The sequence below is a fragment of the Olea europaea genome, chromosome 3 (assembly GCF_002742605.1).
Source record: "Olea europaea var. sylvestris chromosome 3, O_europaea_v1, whole genome shotgun sequence".
NCBI classification, from domain to species: domain Eukaryota; kingdom Viridiplantae; phylum Streptophyta; class Magnoliopsida; order Lamiales; family Oleaceae; genus Olea; species Olea europaea.
The window spans coordinates 4,697,294-4,712,674 of NC_036239.1; the positions used below are offsets into that span (position 1 = coordinate 4,697,294).

The 15,381-nt window shown below is 39.6% G+C and overlaps 1 protein-coding gene and 1 long non-coding RNA gene across 4 annotated transcripts; one reads left to right on the top strand and one right to left on the bottom strand.

Annotated features, from left to right (window-relative positions):
- Positions 1–251: 251 nt before the first annotated feature.
- On the top strand, positions 252–9,060 carry LOC111383161 (phosphatidylinositol N-acetylglucosaminyltransferase subunit P). Of its 3 annotated transcripts, none has more exons than XM_023007247.1 (5): positions 252–405; positions 968–1,209; positions 1,847–1,919; positions 8,316–8,434; positions 8,628–9,045. In XM_023007247.1, the coding sequence occupies exons 2-5, from the start codon at positions 1,014–1,016 to the stop codon at positions 8,762–8,764; spliced, it is 525 nt and encodes a 174-aa protein (XP_022863015.1). In that variant the 5' UTR covers positions 252–405; positions 968–1,013; the 3' UTR covers positions 8,765–9,045. The 3 variants fall into 3 exon arrangements, with proteins under 3 accessions (XP_022863015.1, XP_022863021.1, XP_022863008.1); XM_023007253.1 differs by having other exon boundaries at positions 253–405; positions 935–1,209; positions 8,628–9,060; XM_023007240.1 differs by having other exon boundaries at positions 253–405; positions 981–1,209.
- A 676-nt stretch (positions 9,061–9,736) lies between these two features.
- Positions 9,737–12,010, bottom strand: LOC111383180. The gene is made up of 4 exons (XR_002700719.1): positions 11,896–12,010; positions 11,246–11,464; positions 10,661–11,163; positions 9,737–10,013 (listed from the first exon to the last, which is right to left on the bottom strand). It is a non-coding gene; the product is annotated as an uncharacterized LOC111383180 (long non-coding RNA).
- Positions 12,011–15,381: the final 3,371 nt, after the last annotated feature.

Here is a 15,381-nt window from a genome sequence, read left to right on the forward strand (position 1 = left end):
ATACAAAAAAATTTTAAAGTTCAATGGTCAAAATTCGACATTTTAAATTTCAGTGAGCAATCGAAGACATGGATTTAAGTTTAGTGATCAAAACTCGATATTTTAAATTTTAGTGTCCAATCAAAAACATAGATTTAAATTCAGTGACCAATGGAACAATTAACTCGAAAAAGACTATTCTCAAAAACCAAAAACTAAAAGAAAAGAATGCAAAAAAAAAAAGGAAAAATAAATAAAAATGCATCTTCTTCCACATCACTATTGGCTATTGCCACTACCGCCACTAGCTGATCTATGGGAATTTCTCTTCCCTAGTTCTCCGACGCAACAAAGGGGTGGTGGTTCTACACGGAATTGAATATTCGAATTTCTCAGACGGAGGCTTTCCTCGTCAACAAAGCTTCGGTATGCTTCTCACTTTCTGCAGTTTTGATTTGTTCTCCTATGCAAGCCCATGGAAATTGCAATTAAAAATTAGGTTTAAGCATGATTTTATCTTGATGCGATTTTTTTTGTTTAAATTTCTCACGTTTTACAACATTCTGAAAGCACCAGTTATGCAATAAATATGACAAAGAATTAGTCCCGTTCTTGAAATTGGCATTGCCAGATAAAACTCCGATTTCCAAAGACTGCAAAGTACTATAAAATTAAGTATAAATTCAATTAATTCTTATACCGGTTGAAGTAGAACTTTTGCTGAAAATTTTTTCGTTTCCCAATTTTTGAAATGAACCAGAAGGGATGAAAATTTTCAAAACTAAAAACCGAAATTCAGAAGTTATTCTTTTAATCACCGTCTTCAGACAAGGACCTTTATTAAAGACATGCAAGTTGATGTATAGTTTAAAACATTTCTTGGTAAGATATGGTGGGTTTGTACATTAGCAAATCACTATTTTCTGTAATCCTAAAGTACCACCGTTCATTGCAGCCCCACCTCCATCTATACATAACTGCTTGCTAGGTGTTCAATGCAGTGCCAGAACTAAAGTTTTACAGGAAAAATTGCCATGGACGAACCTTGTTCCGTAAATAGCCCTCGTAGGGTCTTGAGTTTCTCCAAGAATCGGAGGGCAAACGTGTCATTTCCCGATCCCAACAACAGGGCTTCATCTTCATCGGGCTTTGGAGTTTCCGGGGACCATGGTCCAAAGCCCTCTGAAGTTTACGGATTTGTTGGATCCATTACCACTGTTGTTGCCACAGGTCGGTTGCACCTTTTTTTATCGACGTATGGAATGTTCTAATTATATATATAGGCTGCATTGTAACTGTATCATATTGTCCTCGAACTTGGTACTTCTAGATGAATTTGAATAAATTGGCATATGCGAGTAAATATGCGTTTCAAGGAATTATAATCGTGTGCAAAGGGTGCTAAGGTATATTTGCTATAGAAAAATAAAAATAAAATTAAGAAATGATCAGTTTATTGGATTTGTAAGTGATGGCTGGTAATTTGTAACTGATTGAATTGTTGGTTTATTTCTTAATTACATAATATGAATTGAACAAACTGCATGGGACATAACATCGTTTTAATAATATATAACACGCGACTGAAAATTCGTCCCTGGTTACTTATTTTTCAGATTACTTATGTGCTTGATTTTGTGGTTAATTTTAAATGAAAAGAGTGGATTCAAACAACTTAATTGCATGGTTTCTTGCGTGCGCACAAGAATGTGCATTCCATGTAAAATGGGATATCTTTTGTTCTTGATCAAATGGGTTAAAGCTATATGCTTTTGTCGACAATTTGAATGTTACTTTTTGTTTATTGTTTTGGTTGTAAGATGCAGAAGAATTTAATGGCATCTAATACCTTTTTTACTCTGAGCAGTCATTTTCATTATATGGGCATATGTACCTGACTGTTGGTTGCATTCTATTGGGATCTATTACTATCCAAGCAGGTCAGTGAAATGGAATATATGCTTGCTTATGATAATTACAGTTTCATTAAATTCCTAATGTGTATATGTGGCTCTCACATGTCATTATTTTGTCCTGGAATCCTCCAATATGACTTATAAAAATGCAGATTAGCATACTTTCATGATATTTTAGTAGATTTGTTTTGCTAGTTTTTGCTGACTTTCAATTCAGTTGATCTGAGTATTGATTGTTTCATAATGAATTATATTTGGAAACATGGCCAAATGTTCAAAATTGAAAATGTCGCCTTGTATCAGGTTATAAAAAATATTGTAGTTCAGTAACTAAACAATCCATATGTTTACTGATTTCTTGAGAAATAGAAGAAAAAGAATTGTGATAAGATACCAACCGGAAGGAACAAGTGAAATTGTGAAATAAGGGATTATTCTATTGAAAAACGGATGATTACAGGACTAAAAGAACATAAAGCCTGAAGAAGGCTATAAACAAGAACAACTCGACTCCTCACTCAAAATAATTCTGCCTGCCTTTATGCCTAATCTCTACATTTATTTATAGTTGCTTCCTAACAGATTTTCCCACCTCTCAACAAACTACTATTTTCGTAACAAACTATCATGTGCCACTCTCAACCGCTTCCAGATGGCTCTCCCAGCTTCCTGCCCCTTCTAGAATAGATAAACCGGATGGGAGGTTTATCAATATCCCCGGGTTCCAAAGACACCTTGTCCTCAAGGTGGAAGTTGGGAAAGTGTTGACAAATAGAAGTTGTCGATTCCCAGGAAGCCTCGAAATCTGGTAGCCCTTTCCATTGAATCAAAACTTCGGATATTGTCTGATGACCAGCAGGTGCTGGGCACACCCCAAGGACCTTCTTTGGTTCCACATTCCAATTCAGGTCACTGTCCAGATTGGGGGGTATTCGTTGGCATGTTTCAGTAGGTCCGAGTGCCCTTTTTAGTTGAGAGACATGGAACACTGGGTGTATTACAGCTGTTGGTGGGAGGTCCAAGCGATAAGCCACATGTCCTATGCATTTCAAGATTCGAAAAGGGCCAAAGTAGCGCGGACTTAGTTTTTCATTCGTCTTCTTGGCCAGGGAACGGAGTCGATAAGGCCGGAGCTTCACATAGACAAGTTCTCCTTCCTTGAAAGTGACCTCCCGACGGTGTAAATCAGCTGTCATTTTCATTTTATTCTAGGCCTGCTCAAGATGAGACTTCAATTCATCCAACAATGCATCCCTATTGGAAAGCTGCTGTTCCACTTCCGAAATTGCTGTAAGCTTGTTATCATAGCGGATTAGTGGGGGAGGGTCATGGCCATATACAGCCCTGAAAGGAGTGGTGTTGGTTGAAGCATGAAAAGTGGTGTTATACCAATATTCAGCCCAAGATAACCCTGTGTACCAGTTTCGAGGTTTGTCATAGGTAAAGCATCTCAGATAAGTTTCGACACAACGATTTACTACCTCTGTTTGTCCATCCGTTTGGGGGTGATAGGCCGTACTTCTTCGAAGGACTGTCCCTTGTAGCCGAAAAAGTTCCTTCCAAAAGTGGCTGAGAAAAATCTTGTCACGGTCCGAGATGATTGACCGGGGAATGCCATGAAGTTTAACCACCTCCTTGACAAAAACTCCAACTACTCCCACCGTTGTAAAAGGATGTTTGAGGGCCAAGAAATGGGCATATTTGCTTAACCGATCAACCACCACTAGAATGGAATCATACCCCCCAGATTTTGGAAGTCCTTCAATGAAATCCATTGAAATATCTTCCCATATTAACCGTGGAATGGGAAGGGGCTGCAATAATCCAGCTGGAGCAAGTGCAAGACTTTTATTTTGCTGGCATACTGGGCATTCTTCAACGAACCTTTTTATATCCCTTTTCATCCCTGACCAAAATAGATCCCCAGACATGCGTTTGTACGTTCGAAGGAAACCCGAGTGTCCTCCCACCATGCTGTTATGGAACTCATGCAGGAGTTTGGGAATAAGGGGAGAGGACCCTGGTAGCACCAACCGACCCTTGTACATCAGTGTTCCATGTTCTAGGGAGTAATGTGGATATGAGGCCGGGTCCTCCATTATCTTCTCTTTAATTTTAAATAATTCAGGGTTAGCATCCACTTGTTTGCAGACTTCATGAACGTCCATTATGAAGGGGGCGGTGATGACTAATAACTCGACTGGAGGCATTATCCTCGATAAGGCATCTACAACTTTATTTTCTATTCCCGACCGATATTGAATTTCAAACTCATAACCCATGAGTTTAGTTAACCATTTCTGAAATTCCCCTTGCACTATTCTTTGCTCCAATAAATATTTTAAGCTCCGCTGATTTGTTCTCACGATGAACGGACGTCCCAACAGATAATGTCGCCATTTCTGGATGGCTAGAACGACTGCCATTAATTCTCTCTCGTATACAGATTTGAGGCGCGTTTTGGCTGATAATACTTGACTGAAATACGCTATGGGTTGCTGGTTCTGCATCAATACTGCTCCAACACCATACCCAGATGCGTCTGCCTCGATAATGAAGGGTTTTGAGAAATCGGGGAGGGCCAGCACTGGTATTGACGACATGGCTCCTTTTAGTTTCTGGAAGGCCGCCTCCGCTTCTGCTGACCAACTAAAAGAGTCTTTCTTCAACTGCTCTGTAAGTGGCCATGATATTTCGCCGTAACCTGCCACAAAGCGGCGGTAGTAACCTGTTAATCCCAGAAACCCACGCAACTCTCTGATATTTCTGGGGGTTGGCCAATTCATCATGGTCGAAATTTTGTCCAGGTCTGCGGCCACCCCTGTTGCTGAGATCAGGTGGCCTAAATATTCAATTTGTGGCTGAGCGAATTGACATTTCTTTGTATTCACATATAGTTGATGAGAAGTCAGAATTTTGAAAACTTCTTCCAAGTGTTGAACATGTGCTGTCAAATCCTTGCTGTACACCAATATATCATCAAAAAACACCAATACAAATTTTCGCAAGTATTCGCGGAATACCTGATTCATTAAGGATTGGAAGGTGGCAGGCGCATTTGTCAAACCAAACGGCATTACCAAGAATTCATAATGCCCCTCATGCGTCCTGAAGGCTGTCTTATTCACGTCCTCCTTCCTTACACGAATCTGGTGGTATCCTGACTTGAGGTCCAGCTTGGAGAATATGGTCGCCCCATGCAATTCGTCCAATAATTCATCAATGACCGGAATAGGAAATTTATCTGGAATTGTTGCTTTGTTAAGGGCCCTATAATAAACACAAAACCTCCAGCCTCCGTCCTTCTTTTTCACTAGGAGCACGGGACTAGAGAAAGGGCTCGTACTAGGTTGTATGGTTCCAGCCTCCAACATATCCTGGACCAGTCGTTCAATTTCCGTTTTCTAGAAGTGGGGATATCTGTATGGTCTCACATTAACTGGATTCGTCCCTTCCAGCAACTTGATGGCATGATCAACTCTTCTGATTGGCGGTAGTGACTTTGGCATGTCAAACACTAAGTTGTACTTCTGTAGCACTTGCTGTATTTCTTGAGGGGGCGGTTTACTTTCTGACTCTCCTGCTTCTGCCCCTAAACTTCTTAGCTCCACCAAAAATCCTCGGCCTTCTTGCATCAAGACTTTTACCATAGTTTTGAGTGATACCTCTGTGTGCCTGTGTTCTTGATTTCCCCTTAGTGTAACTACCTCCCCTCCTACTCGAAAACTCATCATAAGAAGCTTCCAATTTACTTCCATGCTGCCTAAGCTTCCCAACCACTGCATCCCTAAAATTACGTCGGTGTTACACAAGTCTAGAGGTAAGAAATCTTCCACAATTTTTAGCCCTTGCATCTCCAGCATCATCCCTTTGCATATCCCTTTACCCTTAACCGACACACCTGTCCCCATTACTACACCATAATTCGTGGTTGCTACTGTTGGTATCCCCAGCTGTTTGATTAATTCAGCTGAAATAAAGTTATGCGTTGCTCCGCAATCCACTAGCACAATCACTTCCTTGCCTTCTATCACTCCCATCAGTTTCATAGTACCCGGAGTGGACAGACCCACCACAGAATTTAGGGACAATTCCACCGTATCTGCTACCTCTAAGGGGTCTCCTGCCGTCGATATTTCTTCCCCTTCTCCCCCTTCATTTTCAGATTCGTATAACAGTAGCACCCACAATTCCTTGTTTTTGCATTTGTGCCCAACGGTAAATTTCTCATCACATCGAAAGCATAGACCCTTCTCTCTTTTGGCCTGCCATTCTGCATCGGTCAGTCTCCGAATTGGAGTTTCTCTTCTTGGAATGAACGTCTTCTCCCCCATCGTCACCGATCTGATTGGGAAAGAGTCGTTGCTTCTTGCTTCTCCTGGGTTGACAGCCGAAATGGGTCTTACAAGTCTTGGGCTCTGGGGATTTATAAAGGCCTTCATCACTTGGTTCCTTTCTTCCACTCTTTGGGTTGTTTCCATGATGCGGCCCAACCCAATTGGTTGGAGCATCCTAACCCCAGCCTTTATGTTGGGTTTGAGTCTGTTAATAAACGTGCTCTCCAGTACTTTTTCAGGTAAGTCCACCAACGGAGCCGCTAAGGTTTCGAAAGTCCGTCGGTACTCCTCCACAGACCTTTCTTGCCGGATGGCTAAGAATTTCTCGCATAGACTCCCCTCTTGTGTTGGCCCGAACCTTAGCAGAAGTTTCTGCCGAAATGAGTCCCAAGTTTTAAAGGGCTCCCTTGCCTCCGTCCATTGTAACCATGACAGGGCGCTCCCCTCGAGGCTCACCCCAACTGCCGCTAACTTCTCTTTGTCCGTCAGGCCATTAATCTCGAAGTATCTCTCTGCTCTGTGTACCCACCCGTCCGGGTCATCTCCGCTGAAAATTGGCATTTCCAGCTTACGTACACGCCTCCATTCCCCTCCCATCGTGCTTCGTTCAGCGGTGGCCATGGTACCTTCAGTGCTAGCTTCACCTAACCCCTCCTGCCACTTTCCCATGTCTCTTGCTTTGCGATCCACCAAGGGCCCTTGAGGGATATTGTCTAATAATCCTTTCTCCATAGTGCTTCTTGTACCGACTTCTTCCACCCCTTTGTTTTTGGCTGTCTTAGGAGCAGTGAAAGTGGCCGTAGTTTTCTGGGTTTCCTCTACGGTTTGTAATATTTTTGCCATGCTCTATGTGAGCTGGTCCATCGATTTCTCCAAGCTGCCTAGTCGTTGTTATTCTGATTTCATTTCGTCTACCTCTCTTTCAATGGTGTCCACCTTGTTGTCTTTCTTCTGGGCCATCAGGAATCAACGTGCTCTGATACCAATTGATAAGATACCAACCGGAAGGAACAAGTGAAATTGTGAAATAAGGGATTATTCGATTGAAAAACGGATGATTACAGGACTAAAAGAACATAAAGCCTGAAGAAGGCTATAAACAAGAACAACTCGACTCCTCACTCAAAATAATTCTGCCTGCCTTTATGCCTAATCTCTACATTTATTTATAGTTGCTTCCTAACAGATTTTCCCACCTCTCAACAAACTACTATTTTTGTAACAAACTATCATGTGCCACTCTCAACCGCTTCCAGATGGCTCTCCCAGCTTCCTGCCCCTTCTAGAATAGATAAACCGGATGGGAGGTTTATCAAATTGAGTGCCCAGAGTCTGAATGTTGAAGTACTGCAAATTTTTGAATTGAGACAGACAGTGTTATCAGTCTCATCTCATAACATACCATACACTTTTACCAGTGAGAAGTTGTTGTAAGAGACTATCTGTCCTGTAAATGGTCAAATGCCTATCAATCTCGATTGGACAGCCTGGAGCCATCCAATATTGAGCTTTATTTGCATCTTGGCTGTTATCGAACTACAGCAGCTATTCAAAATCAAAAAATAAATAATAAATAATAAAAATAAAAATCTCAAATGAAAGCGTTGAAGATATATGATAACAAGCATAACTTTGTGGCAATCTAATTTGTTGTACACATTTCCTCGACTGCAGAGTGACCTAGTATGCCCATTCATACGTGTTTTAGGTGCCTTAGTATTCCTTTTATATGAAGGATTTATTGGAGATCTATTTTTTGAGATAAATATAGCCTGATTATATGTGCACGATCACTATTGTAATTTTTTTTCATAGTTAAAAATATGCAGAGGCAACAGTCCGTAGCCGATAGCTCTCATGTTGAGGTTTAACCATCATAAATCTGTATTTGCTTAAGTGTGTTTTTGATTTCGCGTTGCTTAATATTGATCTAGTGATTAGGATTAGGTCTATATCCATAACAGCTTATACAATACTTATAACACTGGACACATCGTTCTATGCTGCGAACAGTATATAGCTCAGAAACTCGTTTGTACAATTTGTTATGGCACCTTTCATCACTTGTGTCTAACCTTTTCAGGTATTGGGCACTGGCTATGCCAACTTATGTAATGGTGACAATAGTACTAGCAATTGGATTTTACATTGGCTTGAACTTTATGGCTACCCCTCCTCCAACCTCCTTGAGCACAATGTTTGGTATAATCTAATGCGCCTTTCTAGAAATGGTTTTACATCTATAATGGGGTTTTACTGGCTTTCAACAAAATCTTTCAAAAAAACATGAACCGTGAATTTTTGAGGCAGAACAAGAACCACTATGCAATCATTTTTGAACTAGCTTCTTGTCAAGTTATTATGTTATCAAACTTTATTCTTGTCTGCTCTGCAGATGAATTCAGTAGAGAACAACTTAGTGGCATTCCCTCGATCGACAATGATGAGCAGCCCATTGAGCCCATATCTGACATTGGCATTGATCAAATCAACGGCATCATGTTTGACAATCTGACCATGAATCCTGCCTAAGGTATAGTTCATTTTAGTGAAATTGTCTTGTCATGGAGTTTATAATTGAATATTTTGTTGAGTTCCAGACTCTAAGCAAAACTATCAGAAAGATCAAATCAAATATATTGAAGGCTGGTGCTGTAAAAATCAGCCCAGTGTATTTCGTGTATGAACATAGCTTTAGGAGGGTGTTTCTAATATTTGTACTTCTTTCCCGTCAGCCTTTTCTATGTCGCATTATGCTGCAACTGTAACAAAGATCCTCTGAAATACGTTAGTTTTACTCAAATTTACAACTACAGTTGTTTTTGCAATTATCAGACTCTTAAACACTCTTATAGTTTTTTCTTCGGACATTTAGCTAAGCTTAAAAAGAAAAGACTTATTAAGAATTGAACTAAAAAAGCTCGAACATGCTTGGCCAAAAAATTACTGAAAGAGTAAGTTTAGCTAAGCATAGTGTCTTGGCCCTTTTTGAGCAGCTATGTTAGGGGCAAACATGCACTAAAATACACAAATTCGCAAATAGCAGAACTCGGGTGAGAACGTAAACTATAGTTCTTTTTTTATTTTTTTATTTTTTCTCTTCTCTCAGTTCAACATACACTTCATTGTTGTTGTTTTTTCATATAAATCAAACAATAAGACGCCTTCAAATTTAAGCAAAAGAATTTGAAGACTTTACTCGTCAGAATCAACCGATCGTCACTGCCAGAAAGGCAGTGACAGGCCGGTGCCCGACCCCTCACATGGGGGTTGGGCCTACAATATTTTGGCAATATTTTTTTTGTGCGGCGCCCACAGCACTGTGAGGGGTCGGGCACCGTTCGGTTACCAATACCCTGTCCATCCGGATTTTTCCCATCGGAATAGAGAAGACATCCGGATTTTTCCCGTCAGAATAGAGAAGACAGCGAACGAAGTGAGAAATTGAAACAAAAGAATTGTAGTCCCAGGCTGCAATTTTGAAGTTTCTGAGCCAAAAACAGATATTAGCAAGGAAATCACTGCATCAAGCAACATATATTTTAACGAATTGAATGGTGCAACAAACGAATCTCAGCTGTCAAAAGACAATCAAAAACGACGTAAACTATATTATCATACAAAAGATACCTACTTCTCTACCAGACAACTACATCGAGCCCATGACCCTGAATAGATTTCGTCCTTGGCTTTCTTGTAGAGTTCAAGCCTTTTAGCACATTTGCAGCCTTCTCTCCATCAAGGGTGGATCTTCGTCCAACGTGTCAGCGAGTTGCTTACCCTGAAACAGAATCAAAACTATTTATTACTACCAACTTCAAGTGAACGACACAGCTAATTCTAGTAAGAATTTTGCTACTCAAATAGGGACCTTTGACAGGAGTTGAGATGTGGGTGACAGGCCCTATTTGTGTGGCAGGGCTATCCTAGTAATGACCCAAAAAAACAGACGCCGAAGTCAAGATTGTGAAAACTGCTTTCAAAAGAATTAGTAAAAGGTGCCTCTGTTAAAACAGATGGTAGAAGTTCCAAATTTAAATCCTTGAAATACACACGTGCTAAATAAGCCTAGTCCAGATCATGTTGATGAGATATGATGAGCTGTTGAATTTATTCGAGACTACACAAATTTATTAATTTAAATTATGTCTTCAACATGTCTTCTCACGTAGAGAATAGATACATGCACAAATTTCATAAATTGATGGTGGCAAAACTTGAACTCAAAATGTGAGTTTGTTCTAATACCATGGTGAACTTCCCCATCTAAAAGCCTAGGGCAAAGTTATCCATTCGAAGTATTTCATAAGCAAATCCTATAAACTCTGTGGGAATGGTTCTCATACGAAAACTTCACTTTCACAATTGAGTGGTAAAAGTGAATATTTTTTATTTCAATATCTACTAAAATGACAAAAGAATCGGTACCTCTTTCTTCCCAATTTGCGTGTAAATGTAATTGAGTAAACACTGTTTCGCCTCCTTGACAGTAAACCACTGCCTTGGGAATTGAGTTTCTCAGAGTATCAGATATATTTATATAAGACGTTACATTTGATGCAAACCCCCTGAAGTGTCCCTCTGAGATGCGATCGATGGTATTGGCAGCTGCTGAATTTCCCGGGTTGTTCCCACTTTCTCTCAACTTCTTGGGGAAGTTTCCGGAAGAAATCAACAGTCAGATATGAAGATTCCATGTCAACCAATCTCATGACTGTTTTCTTGCTTTTCTCACGAATTATTTCCAAGGCTTCATTGGCTGCTCCAGCCATTGTTGATTGCAATGTTGGAAACCGTTTCGCCTCAGAAATTCAGAAATAAATACGGTATTTAAATCAATAAAAGAATAGTAACAAGATTATTAACCACGTATAACTCACCCGACACTCTCCAATTGACTTCCTGACAAGTTCCTTCAAGACAAAGTGAACCTGAACAAAGTTTAATACGTCAGTGGTGACATACATAATTCAAAAAGTCATCTTCCCAGTGAAGTATATCAAAACTACTTACAGCATCAACGGAAACTTCAGCAGGCCCCCTAAAATAATATAATGATCCCGCCGACGATATCCTTGCTCAGAAGCAATCAAGTGTGGCTTATAACCATCAGCTTCTCAAACGATTTTTCTCACATTTTGCAAAGAAAGATGCCGATCAAATGGGAGTTTTCTCAAAGCAGCTGGCAGCTGATTGTCAAAAATTCCAGAAATTCGATCACCGCAAGGTCGGCTGAAACAATGAACCAGATAGTTAATAATCATATGAGAATCTACGGGTATAAGCTAGAAAGCAACGAACATCAAAGCATGATCAAGCAAAAAGTGGGAAAATAACACTTTCTTCCAACCTCCAATAGACCATTTCGTCACGTAAAAGCTATTGACCAAGTTTAAAAACTTGAAATCTCCAATCTACAAAAAAAATTCCCACTGTAAAGAGTAAAAGGCTGGGACTACTCAAATGATCGCGATACCTGTCACAAAGAAACAAATCTACAAAACCACATATAATCAAAGAATCTTCTCACAAATTATGCAATACAATCGATAGAAAATATTATGAACAAAAAGAACTTAGTGGATCGAGTAAACTATCACACGCGTCAAAAAAACTTGTATACTTCAATTCAAAAATCACAATTGGGAATTCTAGAAGCTCACCCCTGCATCAACAGCAGTAGGTCTTCCAAGGTGATCCATCTCTGATTCAAGTTCATCGATGCTTTTGTTAATCAATGACGTGATACTTGGTATTCTAGCTCTAATTATAGATTCCAAGTGCTGAAATACAAAATATTGATCTATGTGAACTATAAATGATGTAACTTAGCAGGAACATCAATATAAAAATGTGATGTACACTACAATGTACCCTCGAGCGAAGTTTTGCATGATACTCTGAAAATTTCTCGTGTATATTTCCAACCAAAATTCGAGATTTATTTACATCATGTTTCAGTCTCATTCTTCTAAAAATTCATTTATTCAACTAAAAATTCATTTATTCAACGCTTATTTTCAATTATACATTTTTATAATAAAATAATATTATATGCAAATTCAAAATTTTTCCTTATTTTCTAACCACGTATTCTCAATTAATCTACTATTCAAAATACATTCTTTCCCAAAAATGGGACCCTAACGAGAGCTTAATTTCAGTAAGTGAAGAAATATAGGATTCCAGCACCGCTCTAGAGAAACTGGCGTTCTGCGATAAACAAAAGTGGAGGGTTGAACAGTGACCCGTGTACCCGAATTGAAGTTTGGGTGCCTGGGGTTGTCCAATACTAGAAGCGGGTCTAGTGTGATGCCAGACCAGGCGAAATTGCAAATTTGTCCCAGTCCCACATCGAAATTTAATTCCAAATTTCTCAATTTATAAGGTCTAGTTTGGAGATCCATTGCGTGTTCATAGAAAGGAGAGATGGTTGGCATCTCCCCCGACAGGGACGGGAACGGCCTACGGGCTTTACCTGTAAATGACACATCCGGTTAAGGCTACCCACTTCGGTGGATCTCTAACCCAATTTTTTTTCTTTAATTATTCATCTTCCCAAGCAGGGAAAGGAACCCGTTAAAACCGAGGCAAAAGGAAGTCCTCATAAAGCAAACTCGTGAACCACTGAGTCAAGTTTCATCCGAATCTGACTCGCAAGGGATCATTATTAAATTGACGGCGGGTTTGACGTAGATTTGGTGTATTAAAAAAAAAAATTAATAATAATAATTAGACAATTCATGTTTAAAAAGTAGGTAAAAATTTTAGGCCTACATTAAAATTATTATATTAAAAAAATATATAGTCAAAAATGAATTCGAAAAAATTATTTCTAAAGAATTTATACCAGACATGACAGAATGTCATCCAAAAGAATGCGTTTAAGTAAAATTATCGGTTATGGACAGATTACGACCTTGTACATAGTCTATCAACACAACTTAATGCTTGTTCCATTTCAATTCGTCAAACTTCAACTTTAGCACATATTTCATTAGAGTTGTAACGTTTTTTTATGAATTCGAAAAAATTATTTCTAAAGAATTTATACCAGACATGACAGAATGTCATCCAAAAGAATGCGTTTAAGTAAAATTATCGGTCATGGACAGATTACGACCTTGTACATATAGTCTATCAACACAACTTAATGCTTGTTCCATTTCAATTCGTCAAACTTCAACTTTAGCACATATTTCATTAGAGTTGTAACGTTTTTTTTATTTTTCAATTACACATTACATCACCTTTTATCAAAATTTGTTAAAACTTTTAGCAAAATCTTCGTCAATCGGTTCCTAGTCTTTTGCAAGAAGTTTTTAAATTCTACTTGACTCAAATTAATTGTCTCATTCTAATCATTGTATCATTTGCAGTCTACTTAAGCTCCATCTAAATACAAATAATTGCAGCATCTTAGCGACGATAAATCCACAATTCTTGGATTCGTAAACATAAGTACTTCCTTCTTCCTTCCTTTCTTATTATATAATACAAGAAGGAACCTGAAAAGAAAATTAAGGTTCAAGAGAAGAGGAACAGCCTCGAACAAGTGCCTCCTATTAACATGTTTATTTGTGTTGATGTCAAAATTCGCAAGAATGATTTTGAACCAACTTTAAGAAAAAAGGCGATTTGTGTTTAGAAAAAAATTGCAAAGATGTGATCGTGCCATAATCGTTATCTTAATTTTGTTGTCCTTTTACAAGGATCATATTCTACTATTTATACATATTTCAGCCGAAATTACATCAAATCAATCAAATCAACAATAGTGCCGAGCTCGCAACTCAGGTCGCCAAATTCTTCAATGATTGGTCAACGAAGCCTGTGGTCATGTGCTAATGTATTGCCAAAGTAATGATGACCTGTAGGGGTCTGGAATTCAAGGACTTGGAATTGGCTCTTTCGAGCGGCGATGACATCACCTGTGGCAAGTGTCTCTGATTGATAGGGTAATGTGATAAGGGGTAATCAAGGTGTTTTTCTGAGATAACGGCGGGTAACTCCAATCTGAGTGTGTGAACAGAACTCACTTTTAACTGAGGTGGGGTTAGCGAACTGTTTTTACCAGATCGAAGTTCGGATGTCAACAGTTACCCCCCAGGTAAGCCCTGCCGTAGGGGGGCTGACCTCAATGATGCTTTCTCCAAGTAGTACATTTATGGCTGCGACAAGTGTCATCTTTAGAGGTGGATGAGCTGTAAGCCACTTATAAATAGCTTCTTCAGCAAGTTTTGGCCAAAACTACGTCGTTTTGTCTCCCAGAGTTTTGGACCGTTGATATTTTCCCTCTATTTCCAGATGAATGGCTCAGATCGTGCCCTCTCATCTTCCCTTCCTTTAAATCTGGTTTTGGTCAATCATTTCTCTTGCTATTTCGCCGATTTTTACTCTCTCAGATATTTGGGCGATTTTCCTAAGTTCGTATTCCCGTATTCGAGTGAGGTCGTTTTCTGAGTTCGTCTCCCAGGTATCATTCTGTTCTTTTCTGCTGCCTCCTTTCAGTTTGTGATTCTTTTTTTAGTTTATACATGAGTTTGACGAGTCTAGAGTTCATTCCCGGGCAACCAGCAGGAAGAGTCAGTTTCCTCGAGTTCATCCTCTAGTTGTAAGGAAGTTTTTACCCCCATTCCTATTTTTATAGTTAACCCAACTGACCTAGGGCATCCTGTGATGGACTTAGGACATGAGGGTTCCAAAGGAGCAGGGGGATCCGGTAAGGATGTTGAGGAGGGTATTGCCGTGGAGTGGGAGGTGAGTTCTTATAGGTCGGTAGTGACAGGGGATGTGTTAGCCAGCTGGCGAGCTAAATACGCCATCCCTAGTTCAGTAGTTATGATAATATCGGAGCCTTCTAACCGAGCTGACACTCCTCCTGAGGGATGTGTTGCTCTGAACTCGGCTATCCTCCATGCTGGCCTTAGGCTTCCTTTTCCTAGGATGATCCGTAAATTCCTTTCTTCTTGGGGCATAGCTCCCACGCAACTATGCCCTAATGGGTGGTAAACCTTAATAGCCATCCTTATTCTGTAGGACCAAATGGGAAATCTCGAGCTGAGCGTCCAGCAATTCGATTCTTTGTTTACTTTTAAAGAGGATGGGAAGAACTTGAGCTGGTGGTAAACAAGCGTTAGGCCCAGGAC